The sequence below is a fragment of the Oryctolagus cuniculus genome, chromosome 12, assembly GCF_964237555.1.
Source record: "Oryctolagus cuniculus chromosome 12, mOryCun1.1, whole genome shotgun sequence".
NCBI lineage: Eukaryota > Metazoa > Chordata > Mammalia > Lagomorpha > Leporidae > Oryctolagus > Oryctolagus cuniculus.
Window position 1 is genome coordinate 111,059,474 of NC_091443.1, and position 15,249 is coordinate 111,074,722.

Here is a 15,249-nt window from a genome sequence, read left to right on the forward strand (position 1 = left end):
GCCAGTGCTACAGCTGGTGGCTTAAGCCACTATGCCACAACACTGCCCTCCCTGTAAATGATGTATTAGTGTGATTCTTTACCATTTTTCTTCATGTTAGCTTTCTGTTCGTGTTCCTTAATTTTTATGGTAGATTTATCATTTCTACCATTTTATTATTTATTTCTGTTTTACTCTATTTTCTTGCTTTCCTCTAAGTTAGGGAATGTTTCTAACACGCATACCATGTAAAGCACAATATAAAAACACTTAGGCACTCACAGCCCCACTCAGTGAGGTATTGCATGAACCGAAGCCCGCTGTGTTTCCTGTGCTATCCAAAGGTAAAACCATCATTGTGAATGTAGTGGTTATCATTTCTATTCTTCTTTCATATTGTCGGTGTTACATTGAACTGCGATAGGCATTTTTGTGCATTGCACCTTGCTAACATGTGTGAGAATTATTCTAGGAGTTAGTCGAAGGTGTAGAATTTTGGGGTTATAGTATGTGTATGTATTGAGCCTTATTGATAAGGACAAATTATTCTCTACAATGGTTGTACCGGTTGATACTGTCCCCTCAAGGTTGTGGAAGTGAGCATTGTTCCTTGCTCTTGCTAGCTCACATTGTTTGTTTCTTCTAAGAACTTTGTTGAGCTCATTTATTCTGAGATGTTGACCTTGAGTTATTGCAGATGTCTGCCTCACAATAGGGGTGGGTGTTTGCCCTCATGTTCAAGATGCTGCTTGGGTACGTATGTCCCATATCAGGGGACCTGCCAAGTGTGAGTCTGGCTCCGCTCCTGATTTCAGCTTCCTGCTAATCTCAGCCTTGGAGTTGGTGGTGATGGCTTACATCCTTGGGTCTCTGCCACCTGTGTGGTGGAAGCAGGTTGAATTCCCTGCCCCTGACTTCAGCCTGTTCCATCCCTGCCTACGTAGGGCATCTGAGGAAGTGATACTGTCTGTTTCTCTTTCTTTCCCTGCCTCTCAAATAAATAAAATATAGATATAAACTAAAAACATTCATGCCTCACAATAGTACTTTGGTTTTTATCATACATTTTTGCCATTTTTGTATTATGTGGTGACATTTTTATTTTTCAAAGGATTTAAGTGTATCTGGAATCTTGAGTGTTTGTATTTAAATATGGTGGTTCATTTTTAGTTTTAGTGTATTTGTGAAGGTCATGTGCCCCAAATATAGCCAGCTTTTAAAATGTAAGCATTGAGTCACTGATGCTCTGAAGAAGCTGTACACACATTTTATGGTCCTACATGTGCCTGATGTTTTCCCCCATTCAGTATGTTTTAAAATCAGCGTTTAAAAGTTAATTGACCTGCTGGCACCATGGCATATTTGGTTAATCCTCGGCCTGTGGCACCAGCATCCCATATGGGCGCCGGGTTCTCATCCTGGTTGCTCCTCTTCCAGTCCAGCTCTCTGCTGTGGCCCGGGAAGGCAGTGGAGGATGGCCTAAGTGCTTGGGCCCTGCACCTGCATGGGGGACCAGGAGAAGCACCTGGCTCCTGCCTTCGGATTGGCACAGCACGCCGGCTGTAGCACCCATTTTGGGGTGGTGAACCAGTGGAAGGAAGACCTTTCTCCTTGTCTCTCTCTCTGTCACGGTCTAACTCTGCCTGTCAAAAACAACAACAACAAGAACAACAACAACAAAAAAAGTTTATGCCTGTCATAAATTAGTGGTAATAATGCTCACCTCTCTCCTTTTCTATTTTAGGCTCTCCTTGTAATCAAACTTTTGCTGCTGTATTTCTATATTAGATTGTGTATATAAAATGTTATTGATGTTTTATGTTTGTGTGTGGATACTTTTTTGTAAGAGATTTATTTTATTTATTTGAAGGGCAGAGTTAGAAGGGGGGAGAGGGAGAGAGTAAGTGAGTTGTCCATCCACTGGTTCACTCCCCAAATGGCTGCAAGAGCCAGGGCTGTGCCAGACTGAAGCCCGGAGTCGGGAGCTTCTTCTTAGTCTCCCCTGTAGGTACAGGGGCTCAAAGACTTGAGCCATCTCCCACTGCTTTCCCATGTGCATTAGCAGGGAGCTTGATCAGAAGTGCAGCAGCTGTGACTTGAACTGGCTCCCATATGGGATACCCACACTGCAGTTCGTGGCTTAACACATTATGCCACAACATAGACCCCTGTGGGTCGATAGATTTATTAGAAAAAAATTGTTTTTCAAGATTTTCATTCATTTGTAATGCAGAACCACAGAGAGGCAGAGGCAGAGAGAGAGAGAGAAAGAGATCTTCCATTTGCTGGTTTACTCCCCTAATGGCCACAACAGCAGGAGCTGGGCCGATCCGAAGCCAAAACCTAGGAGCTTTTTCCAGGTCTCCCACCGGGGCGCAGGGGCCCAAGGACTTGGGCCATCCTCTGCTGCTTTCCCAGGTGCATCAGCAGAAAGCTGGATCAGAAGTGGAGCAGCTGGGTCTCGAACCTAAGACACCATATCACCGACCCCGTGGTGGATACTTTAAATGTTCTTGTTTGACAATTTCATGCTCAGAAGTTTGGCAGAATCCAAAAGCCTGGTAACACCCAGTATAGTCAGACTTTGAAGAAACAAGAACTCTTTGTTCTTTACAGCCAAGAGGACAAAGTGATAAAAGTTGTTTACAGGAGGTTGCCAGTATCCTTACAGCAGAAAATGTATATACCACATCCTAGAGATTCCATTTTTGGGTTTGTTCTTCTCAGAAACTCTTGAACTCATATATAACTATTCATTTGTATTTTTCCAGTGGTGGAAAATGGTAAATAGTGTAAATGTACTTGTAAATAGTGTCAACAAGAGTGGATTCAACAGTGTAGTGGGTATACATGCTGGGATGCTGTGCAGCCATTAGAGTAAGTAAACTTAATCTAAAGGATCAACATAGTTAGATGTAAAATATATACTAACAATATACCAATCGGGGAAAAGTTCAATATACTTGTGAGTATAACAATGTTTATAAATACATTTAATACATGTAAAAGTGCACAAAACAGGAACCGACATGATTCTTGCCAAATTCATTCTAGTAGTTACCGCTGGACAGAGAAACTGAACAGAGAGAGCCAAGAGCTTTCTGTTGACGTTCAACATCCAGGAATAGAATTACACATCTGAAACATAAAGAGGTGCCCACTGGAATTCGTGAAATTTGAGAAGTGCTATCACGTTTTAGGTTTTTGTTAAGATTATTGGATTATGATTGGTTGTCTGAAAATATTTTTTTCCAGTTTTTCATTTTTTATATTCTGTACAGTGATGCTCATTTATCCATTGTGATCAGAAAGTAAGCTTTTTAATTTGAAAAAGACCTAATTGGAAGGTATTTGGACTAAGTGTTAAGACAGCGGCTCAAATGCCCATTTCCTTCCTTGGAGTACTTGGGTTTGGTTCCCAGCAGCTCCGATTCCTGACTTCAACTCAAGTGGTTAGGTGCCTGCCGCCCGCCCGTGCAGTAGGCCTGGGGAAATAATAGAAAAAAATAAAACTTTTTTTTTTTTTTTTTTTTTAAAGACCTATGTTACTTTCTGTTTTCTCCTTGCAGCTTTGCATGAGATCCTGTTGGTGTTGAGTGGGACTCCTACTGATTTTGATATTTTGGCTGATATTAAAGTTTCCCAGTGTAGTTTTTGTTTGTTTTCCTTTTTTTAAAAATTGTACATTTGCTGTTTGATGATATTTTTGTCTGATTTTTCAGTAAAATGTTTCTGCCTGTTGTCATACATATTCCTTATAGGAATTACTTTTCTGCTCTGCAGGTTAAAGAAGAGATGCTGTTTGAAGCATTAGTTACACGGAAGACAGTGACAGTGGGAGAAAAGCTTATTTTGCCGTACAAGTTGGCAGAGGTGAGCACATTTTCTATGAAATAAATTTTGAAAAGTTTGTGATGTATTTTTTTGAAGATTTATTTATTTCTCTGAAAGTTGGAGTTACAGAGAGAGAGGAGAGGCAGAGAGAGACAGAGGTCTTTCATCCAATGGTTCACTCCCCAGATGGCCACAATGGCCAGAGCTGCGCCTATCTGAAGCCAGGAGCCAGGAGCTTCTTCCAGGTCTCCCACATGGGTGCCGGGGCCCAAGGACTTGGGCCATCTTCTACTGCTATCCCAGGCCACAGCAGAGAGCAGCATTGGAAGTGGAGCAGCCGCGACACGAACCAGGGCCCATGTGGGATGCCGGCGCTTCAGACCAGTGCGTTAACCCACTGATGTGTTTCTCTTTATGAAATGAAAACAACAGCAAAATATTTTCTTGGCTGTTGAAATTTGATCAAGAATTTTCTGTAGACTAGGAAACTTGAAATTGAATGTGATTTTAAGCAATAGACTTGAACTTTCCTCACAGGACCTTGATCTCCTCAGTACTGAGAAGCCTTGTGCTATTCCTGGGGTGGATCGGGGGTGGTTGAGCAGTGCTTGACCTGGAAGATGAGTCCTTCCTGGGGCAATGCCTTCAGTGACCTTCTGGCACATGGTACTGGCCTGGCTTTGTCACCGCTGACCCTGCCTCTGCAGGTCTTTCTGCTGTGTGTTCTTCTCTTGACCACTGACAGGCAGGGTCTCCAGGATGCAGTCTCTGTCTTTTCTCTTCCACTTTGTTTTTTCTCGGATAGCTCGCCTGGCTGCATGGGTTTACACACCATGTGTGACCTGCAGCTGCCAGCTGGGATTTGTTGCTGTTATTATACCACGCGCGTGTTTCTCACGTGCTGAGAACAGCATTTGCTAGTGACTGTATGAAGGTCATGTGAGCTTAGAGTAGTAGAAGACACTGGAGTGGGGAAGTGGTGAGTGAGCTGCAGACCATGTGTTCTAGGCTCACACGGATCCATTTATCCCACTCCTGTGCCTCCAAGTACATGTGTCTGATGTCACATTGTATAGTCGCCACTCTGAGAGCTACTTTCCTGTGGGGAGCAACTCAGACTAGACTAAGTTACTGGAATTAAGACTTATTCTATGCATCTGCTCTCCCACAATATGGCGCTGGGAGAGGAGGAAACAACTTTTACACAGCTGCCTCCAGTTCGACCAGTAACCGGCAGGAGCTGATCCTGCTCCTGATTGGAGGAGAGCAGCATACTCGGCGCGTGGGTAGCAGAGTTGGGATTGGTGGAAGAGGACTATAAAGGAGGAGAGAGACAACATGCACCAGGAACATCTAAGGGGAACATCCGAATAACATCTGAGCAGCCCCCGAGAGAGCCGGCCGGCGGTGTGCCGCTCCCCCGCGGAAGTGGGGAAAGTGGCAGGGGGCACCGCCCTTCCATGGAGGTGGAAGGGAAGGCAGCCAACCCGGGAAGAACCAGCAGCAAACCCGGGAAGGGCCGAGCAGACAAAAGAACAGTGTAGGGTCCTGTGTCGTTCCTCCACGAAGAGGGGGAGCGACATTTTCCTTTTTTTTTTTTTTCTTTAAGATTTACTAATTTATTTGAAACAATTACAGAAAGACAGAGATGTTCCATTTTCTGGTTTACTTCCCAGATGGCTCGGTTGGCTGGGGCTGGAGCCATGAATTTTTTTCGGGTCTCCCACTTGGATAAAGGGGCTCAAGTGCTTGGACCATCCTCCACTCCTTTCCCAGGTGCATTAGCAGAGAGCTGATTTGGAAGAGGAGTAGCTGGGTCTTGAGAATTTGATTTGAGTCTTTCCTTTGTGTGTAATTACTTTTTGGTCTAGAGACTTTAGGTGTAATATTTTTCCTTTAAATTCAGAAGTGAATTTATCATCAGTGAGTTAGGTTGTAGTATTAACTCCATTTAAAAAAAGATTTATTTATTATTTGAAAGGCAGAGGCAGAGGCAAAGAGAGGTCTTCCATTTTCTGTTTCACTCCTGAGATGGCTGCAACAACCATTGCTGGGCTGATATGAATCTAGGAGCCAGGAGCTTCTTCTGGATCTCCCACATAGGGCAGGGACCCAAGCACTTGGACCATTTTCCACTGCTTTTCTGCTGTACCACAGCACCGGCCACAGTATTACATCCATTTTACAGATGCATAAGCCGTAGCCTCTGAGTTCTAAGTACCTTGTCCATGGTTATCCAAGTAGCATAAGAGAAGTTGGGAGGTCAGTACTGTGGCATAAATGGTAAACCCACTGCCTGCAGTGCTGGCATCCCATATGGGCGCCAGTTTGAGTTCCAGCTGCTCCACAACCAATCCCACTCTCTGCCCTGGCCTGGGAAAGAGTGGAAGATGGCCCACATCCTTGGGTCCCTGCATGCACATGGGAGACCTGGACGAACGAAGCTTTTGGCTCCTGGCTTTGGCCTGGCCTAGCCCCGGCTGTTGCAGCTGTTTGGGTAGTGAACCAGTGGATGGAAGACTCTCTGTTTCTCCTCTCTCTCTCTCTGCTTCTGCCTTTCAAATAAAAAAGTTAATCTTTAAAAAAAAGAAAGAGAAGTTGAATTGGAAGGCCTTCTCACGTTTCTTCTACCCTCAGGACAGGGATGTAAATACCTGCCTGGTTATATAAGCTTCCAAGTCAGACCCCAGATGATGAATGTATACATTGGCAGGATCTGTGATCTTCTAAGGGCTAGGGCTTAATTGCATAGCATGCATGCTTGCTTTGTAAGTTGACGTGTTCTGTAAATGGTGGGTTTTCTTTAATAGCCTTTGCTTTTTAGAACATTTTCAGACTTAGAGAAAAAGTGGTTAGTACAGAGAATTTCCGTAAACTGGAGAAAGCATGAAGTGAAGGGGGAAGAATTTCATACCTTGGAGTGAAAAGTTGTTACTGTGTCTGGGGATGTGTGGGGAGCAACTCAGACTAGACTAAGTTACTGGAATTAAGACTTATTCTATGCATCTGCTCTCCCACAATATGGCACTGAGAAGGGAGTAAACAACTTCTACGCAGCTGTCTCTCGCCAACTTGAGTGATGACCTGCAGGAGCTGATCCTGCTCCTGATTGGAAGAGAGCAGTGTACTCGGCGTGTGGGTAGCAGAGTTGGGATTGGTGGAAGAGGACTATAAAGGAGGAGAGAGACAACATGCACCAGGAACATCTATCTGAAGGAACACCTGTGCAGCCCCCGAGAGAGCCGGCCTGCGGTGTGCCGCTCCCCCGCGGAGGTGGGGAAAGTGGCAGGGGGGCCCGCCCCTCCACGGAGGTGGAGGGACGGCAGCCAACCCGGGAAGAACCAGCAGCAAACCCGGGAAGGGCCGAGCAGACAAAAGAACAGTGCAGGGTCTAGTGTCGTTCCTCTGCGAATGGGGGAGCGACAGGGATGGAATCGTTGTGGAAGTGAACATGGATGGCAGGCGGAAGACAGCTAGGAGCACATTGTGGCAGGGTTGTGTGTTCTAAGAGTGGACTAGGAGTCCACGGATACTAATGATACTAATGCCCCCCACTCCCTTTGGAGGATTTATTCCTCTGCGTAGAGTGGTCTTTCCCCTTTTAGCTGGCAAGGTTGTTTGTCAACTTCCCATTGTGCTTTCTTTCTTAGGGGAGATAATTCAGTTTAAAATAATTTTAACTAACTGACCTAGATTTTGTTGTTCTTATACCGTTTATGGCAATTTTAGGTTAGATTCCCCAAGTGGGACTGAATTATGAGTACAGACAGAAGACTTCAAGTTCAGCTTATTAATAATTACTTATTAATAATACTTTCTAAACAAGGATAGTAGATTTTCTGTATTAAGTGAGAGAAAACCATATTAGTTTCAGTGACTTAGATTATTGCTAGTTCTGCTACACTCCTAACGCTTTTCTTATATTTTAGGCTGTGACGGTGAGGAACTCCATGGCTAAATCTCTGTACAGTGCCCTGTTTGACTGGATAGTTTTCCGAATTAACCATGCACTTCTGAATAGTAAAGATTTGGAGCACAATACCAAGGTAAAGATGCCTTAGATTATAATATTATTTTCATGAAAACCATTTCAATAAACTGGTCAGTTCATGAAATTTTAAAACATAAAATCATATAATTAGAACCACCTTTTTGTATGTTTTGTATTGCTGTTTTCAGAGGCCTGTCTTTCCAAACCTTTTTTCCTAAGTTATTTATGTTTCTTCTTCTTTTTTTTTTTAGTTCTTTAAATATCTGGTAGAATTCAGCAGTGAATCCATCTGGTCCTGGGCTTTTCTATGTTGGGAGGGCCTTTATTACTGTTTCAATTTCTGTGTCAGTGATGGGTCTGTTTAGGTTTTCTATGTCTTCCTGGTTCAATTTAGGTAGGTTGCATGTGTCCAGGAATCTATCCATTTCTGATAGGTTTCCCTGTTTGCTGGCATACAAGTCCTTGTAGTAATTTCTGATGATTCTTTTTATTTTTGTGGTGTCTGTTGTTAACGTTTCCTTTTTCATCTCTGATTTTATTGATTTGGGTTTTTTCTTTTTTTAGTTAGTTGGGCCAATGGGGTGTCAATTTTGTTTATTTTTTCAAAAAACTAGCTACTCATTTGGCTGATTTTTTTTGTAACTTTTTTTGGATTCAATCCTATTGATTTCTTCTCTGATTTTAATTATTTCTCTTCTCCTACTAGATTTGGGTCTGGTTTGCTGAAGTTTTTCTAGATCCTTGAGATGCATTGAAAGCTCATTTATTTGGTGCATTTCCAATTTCTTAATGTAGGCACCTATTGCTATGAACTCTCCTCTTAACACTGCTTTTGCTGCATCCCATAAGTTTTGATATGTTGTGCTGTTATCCTCATTTACTTCCAGAAAATTTTTGATTTCTCTTTTGATTTCTTCTATGACCCATTGTTCATTCAGGAGCATGTTGTTCAATCTCCCTATGTTTGCGTATGCTCTAGGGATTCCTGAGTTGCTAATTTCCAACTTCATTCCTTTATGGTCTGAGAAGCTGCATGGTATGATTCTAATTCTTTGGAAATTGCTGAGACTTGCTTTATGGCCTAGTATGTGGTCAATCCTAGAGAAGGTTCCATGTACTGCTGAGAAGAATGTAAATGCTTTATGTGTAGGATGAAAAGTTCTGTAGATATCTGTTAGATCCATTTGGGCTATAGTGTCGTTTAAATCTGTTTCTTTGTTGATCTTCTGTCCGATTGATCTGTTTCTGAGAGTGGAGTATTGAAGTTCCCCAGTACTATTGTATTGGAATCTAAGTCTCCCTTTAAGTCCCTTAACATATCTTTTAAATAGACCGGTGCCCTGTAATTAGGTGCATATACATTTATAATCATATCTTCCTGTTGAATTAATCCCTTAATCATTATATAGTGCCCCTCTTTGTCTCTCTTAACAGTTTTTGTGTTAAAGTTTATTTTGTCTGTTATTTTTGTCTTTTTTCATTTCTGTTGGCATGGAATATCTTTTTCTAGCTTTCACTTTCAGTCTGCATGCATCTTTGTTGGAAAGATGTATTTCTTGTAAGCAGCAAATAGATGGGTTTTGTTCCTTAACTCATTCAGCCAATCTGTGTCTTTTACCTGGACAGTTGAGGCCATTAACGTTCAATGTGACTATTGATAAGAGGTAACTTTGCCCTGCCATTTTCCCAAAGATATTTTCTAATATATGCTTTGCACTTCCTGTGATCTTTTGCTGTGAGGTTTCCTTCCTTTACCTTCTTTCATATTGATGACTGTGTTCCTGTGTTTCTGTGTGTAGCACATCTTTAAGCATCTTTTGCAGGGCTGGACGAGTGGTGACAAATTTTTTCAATTTCTGTTTGCTATGTAAGGTCTTTATTTCACCTTCATTCACAAATGAGAGCTTTGCAGGATATAATATTCTGGGCTGGCAGTTTTTCTCTTAGTACCTGGGCTATGTCTTGTCATTCCCTCCTAGCCTGTAGGATGAGAAGTTTGCTGTGAGTCTAATTAGAGATCCTCTGAGAGTAATCTGACATTTCTCTCTTGCACATTTTAGGATCTTTTCTTTATGTTTCACTGTGGTGAGTTGGATTACAATGTGTCGTGGTGAGGATCTCTTTTGGTCATGTTTACTAGGAGTTCTATGACTTCCTGTACTAGGATGTCTGTGTCCTTCTCCAAACCCAGGAAGTTCTCTGCTAGTATCTCACTAAAAAGGCCTTCTGATCCTTTCTCTCTCTCCATGCCTTCAGGAACTCCTAGAACTCGAATGTTGGTTTTTTTAATAGTATCCTGTAGATTCCCAACAATATTTTTTAGATTTCTAATTTCCTCTTCTTTTCTTTGGTTTGACTGTATGTTTTCCTGTGCTCTATCTTCTAAGTCCGATATTCTCTCTTCTGCTTCACTGACTCTTTTTAAGGCTCTCTAATGTGTTTGTCATTTGATCTATTAACTTCTTCATTTCATTTTGATTTCTCTTCACTGTCACACTTTCCTCTTCAACTAGTTTCTGCGTTTCATTTTGATTCCTCCTTAAGATTTCATTTTCACGAGAGATTTTCTATCCTGTCTAGTAAGGATTTCTGTAGTTCAAGAATTTGTTTTTGAAAACTTCTAAATGTTCTTATCATAAATTTTTTGAGTTCCGTATCTTGCATTTCTTCTATCTCATCATCTTCATAATCTTGGCTTGGGGTGTCTTGTTCATTTGGGGGCGTCATAATGTCTTCCTTGTTCTTGTTTCCTCAGTTTCTGCGTTTGTTGCTTGGCATTGTGGAGATACTCTTTGGATTCTTGTTCCCTCTCTGTGGTGTTTTTTCTTGTTATACTATGAGTGTATTAAGTGGACTGTATGCTTTTGATGGAGCCTTAGAGGCTTGAGATGGGTGTGGCCAGAGAGCTCTGTTTGGATCTTCAGGATTAGGGGTGTGCCAAAGGTGACACACCCAGGTTAGGCGTGGTAAATCTCTCTCTCTCTCTTTTGATTCAGAAGGGAAGTAATTCCGCACAGCTGAGCAGAATTGAAGGTAGTCAGCTTCCGGATCTCTGGCTCCTGTAGGTATAACATTGCCTACTCTTTCCCAAGGACCACACAGGGAATCTGTTCTGCCCTCAGTGTGGGCTCAAATTCTCCTGCAGTCTCCCACCGGGTTGCCAAGATTACTGAATTGTAGCGCCTCTGGAGAATACTCATGTGAACTCTGTGAATTCTCTCACCCACTGTCTTTTTTCACAGTCTCTGTTCATTAGTTCTAGACATTCACTAGGTCCTAACCTCCTGTAATTTCACCCCCTCAGAGTCAGGTTTTACTGTTTGGATGAGGGCGGGCGCAGCCCTGAGGTTGCTCAGCTTTTATGTATGTCCAAAATGGCGTGTGCTCTTTGTCTTGCTCAACTTTGAGAGGTGAGCGGAGAGAGAGAGACTTGTGTCCATACCAGTCCCTTTTTTTTTTTTTCCTCTCTCCTCTAGTTAGCCTGGTGAACTTTCCTCCACGGGGCTTCAAGCCTCGTTCCCTATAGGCTCCTCCTCCCGCTTCCCCGCCAGTGTCTCGGTCTACTGAGGTTTCGGCTTACCTCGCGTTCCAGCGCTGGTGCGTAGATTCTGCAGCTGGTGTCCCGAGCCGTGGGCTCCCGTACCCTCCATGCAGATCCACTGTGAATCACTAGTTCCAGAAGAGTTTCCTCTGCTATTTCTTCCCCAACTCTTCCTTGAACCTGCAGTATCTCCTCTTTTATTAAACTTTCGCTTCCTCGACTATCGTGTGCTCCCTTCCTATTCCGCCATCTTGCCGGACTCCCGGCCCCCTGTCTTGACCTGAAGTCCGCAGTTCCTGGAACACCTTCTCACTCACCCTATGCCAGCTCTGAAGGAGGGGAAGGTCTTTGTTTTTTCTCTGTAATCGCCTCTTGGCAGAGCGAAGGCCAGACTCCCCAGGCTTCAGGTGCAGCTGATATCCCGAGGCTGATGCAGGAGCCTGACCTGCCACGGAGCAATGCCTTTGGAGGGGCAGGACCCTTCCAGAGTCTGGGGGCTCTGGCTACATCCTTTCTTAGGAACTTGGAGGGGGAGGGCACAACCCAAGTTCATCTGTGGAGTTGCCTGTCTCTTTCCTGCTACAGTCTCTGATCGGCTACAAGTTCGGTCAGGACTGGCTTAAACCACAGCCCCAGGGTAAGCATCTGGCCTCCTGCTTAGGACTTGACTCCTGGCTCAAGTTATGTATGTTTCAGTGGTGTACATATGGATACAATCATGGTATCTGTATTGTCTCAAACTTGAACTTGGTTTACCTAAGATCTCTTGAAGTAAGTTCTGTATTACTGTACATATGGTATGCCTTATTTTTAGTAATTTTATGGTTTACAGTATGTTGTGTACCATAAATACTCCCATAAAACTTACCTATTTTGTGTGTAAGTTAAAATGGTTTATTACACTTTATTTTTTAGGAAAATTATGTCTTTCAGAATCAGGACAAACAATTATGTATTAAAATAAAACCAGTCAGGGGGCCGGCGCTGTGGCACAGCAGGTTAATGCCCTGGCCTGAAGCACCGGCATCCCATATGGGTGCCGGTTTGAGACCTGGCTGCTCTACTTCTCATACAACTCTCTGCTATGGCTTGGGAAAGCAGTAGAAGATGGCCCAAGTCCTTGGGCCCCTGCACCCACGTGGGAGACCTGGAGGAAGGTCCTGGCTCCTGGCTTCGGATTGGTGCCGCTCCAGCCATTGTAGCCCATTGGGGAGTGAACCATCAGTTGGAAGACCTCTCTCTCTCTGCCTCTCCTCTCTCTGTGTAACTCTGACTTTCAAAGAAATAAATTAATCTTTCAGATATTTCATTTTTGATATGAACAGTGCTGTAACAAATATTCTTTTTTTTTAATGTGTGTTTTTTTTAAGATTTATTTTATTTGAAAGATTTACATTGAGAGAGAGGTCTTCCATCCACTGGTTCACTCCCCAGATGGTCACAACGGCTGGAGCTGTGCTGATCTGGAGCAGGAGCCAGGAGCCTCTTCTGGGTCTCCCACGCAGGGGCCCAAGGAATTAGGCCATCTTCTACTGCTTTCCCAGGCCATAGCAGAGAGTTGGATGGGAAGAGGAACAGCAGGGACTAGAACCGGCGCCCATATCGGATGCCAGCGCTTTTGGCCAGGGCTTTTATCTGCTGCACCACAGTTCCACCCCCCCCCCTTTTTTTTAGGGTTTATTATTTATTTGAAGGGCAGAGTGACAGAGAGGTAGAGACAGATCTTAAATCCACTGGTTCACTCCCCAGATGGCTGCAACAGCTGGAGCTGGCTGGGCCACGCCAAAGCCAGGAGCCCAGAACTCTGTCTGGGTCTCCTGTGTCTGTGTCAGGAGCCCAAGTACTTGGGCCATTTTCTGCTGCTTTGCCAGAAACTTGAGCAGGAAGTTGGACAAGTGGAGCAGCCAGGACCCAAACTGGTGCTCCTATGAGTGCCTGGCATCTCAGGTGGTGGTTTAACTCTGTGCCACGGCTCCATCCCCCAGCAAATATTCTTACTTGTAGGCCGGCGCCGCGGCTCACTAGGCTAATCCTCCCCATTGCGGCGCCGGCACACCGGGTTCTAGTCCCGGTCGGGGCGCCGGATTCTGTCCCGGTTGCCCCTCTTCCAGGCCAGCTCTCTGCTGTGGCCAGGGAGTGCAGTGGAGGATGGCCCAAGTGCTTGGGCCCTGCACCCCATGGGAGACCAGGAGAAGCACCTGGCTCCTGGCTTCGGATCAGCGTGGTGCGCTGGCCACAGCGCGCCAGCCGTGGCGGCCATTGGAGGGTGAACCAATGGCAAAAGGAAGACCTTTGTCTCTCTCTCTCACTGTCCACTCTGCCTGTCAGAAAAAAAAAAAAAAATTCTTACTTGTGCTCATTTTTCTAGGAGAAAAATCTTCAAAATGCAATGACTGATTTAAGGACTTGTGTGTTTTAAGACTTGGTAGTACAGTGAGTGTGTGGCCTGCTGGTTAAGAAACCATTGTGGTCACATACATGTTCCACATTGGAGTTCCTGAGTGTGAGGCCTGGCGTCAGCTCCTGACTCGAGCTTCCTGCTAATACAGACCTTGGGAGGCGGTAGGTGATGGCTCTAGTGCTAGGGGCCCTGCTACCCATGTGGGAGACCTGGATGGAGCCCCCAGTTCCTGGCTTCAGCCTGGTCCAGTCCCAGCGGGACTGGGTGGGGCACTTGGAGAGGGAACCAGCAGATTGAACTCTGTTCCTCTCGCTGTTTTTCTTTCTCTTTTCTCTACCTCTCAAATAAAATGAAATAAAAATAAAACATTTGATGGGTGTTGCAGTTAAATTGCTTTCCCAAAAAGATTGAATTTTGACAATAATTTATGTAATTGCCCAACCCCTTACCCACATTGGAAATGATCAGTGTTCGTATCTCCTAACCAGATAAGAGACACTGTCCCCTTTTATTACTGTACTGTTCAGTGATAAAAGGTGAGCAAAAAGTATCCTTGTACTGTTTTTGTTGATTTTTTTGTCATTCCTTCTTTTTAGCTACTTACTTTGATTGTTCTGGAGATGTACAGGATCACATATATTTTGTATGTAGCTAGTTACTTAGCTGCATGAGTTTTTTTTTTTTTTGTTTTTTTTTGTTTTTTTTTTTTTTTTTAAGATTTATTTATTAACTTGAAAGACACAGAAGGAGAGAGAGAGAGATTGATCTTACATCTGCTGGTTCACTCTCCGAAGTGCTGCAACGGCCCAGCTGGGCAGGCTGAAGATGGGAGTTTGAAACTTCATCCAGGACTCCCATGTGAGGTGCAGGGGCCTGACCACTTGGGGGCATCTTCTGCAGCTTTCCCAGGCCTTTAGCAGGGAGCTGTGTGGGAAATGGATCGGCTGGGACACAAACTGGTGTCCGTGTGGTATCCCCACTTTGCAGGTGGCATCTTTACCTGCTATGACACAATGCTGGCCCCATAGCATTACTACTGTTAATACAGTTTTACCTTCTCACCAGACTTTATGGAACATTTGGTCTCTTGAGGCTAATTAAAATGTCAGATTTGTTATTCATTCTTGTCATAAATTGATCTTATATTAATTTTTCATGTTTTAAGTAATCGCTCAGTGATCAAACAAATTATAATTTATTATGTGTTATATTATTTAAATTTAAATATTCAAGATGGTAACTTATCAAATTGACTTAATCTTAAAAAACTTTTTTTAACTGTTTCTTTTATTTGAGAAGCAGAGAGACAAACACCAGACAGACAGACGGAGATCTCCTATCTGCTGGTTCACTTCCTAAACGTCCAGAAACCTAGGAACTGGGAATTCAGTCCCAATTGCCCATATAGGTGACAGGGACCCAGAACCCATCACACTGCTGTCCCTCTGTGTATGCACTAGCGGGAAGCTGGAATGGGGAGCAGAGCTGGGACTTGGATCCAGG

General features: G+C 43.8%; 1 protein-coding gene across 20 annotated transcripts in view; it reads left to right on the forward strand.

The window, feature by feature from the left end:
* MYO9A (myosin IXA) overlaps positions 1-15,249 on the forward strand; it is a 278,436-nt gene that overhangs the window by 91,829 nt on the left and 171,358 nt on the right. For all 20 annotated transcript variants that reach the window (XM_070054736.1, XM_070054737.1, XM_070054738.1 and 17 more), the window contains 2 exons: positions 3,763-3,852; positions 7,743-7,859. In XM_070054736.1, the coding sequence (XP_069910837.1) occupies positions 3,763-3,852; positions 7,743-7,859 (207 nt within the window). The remainder of the gene's footprint in view (positions 1-3,762; positions 3,853-7,742; positions 7,860-15,249) is intronic.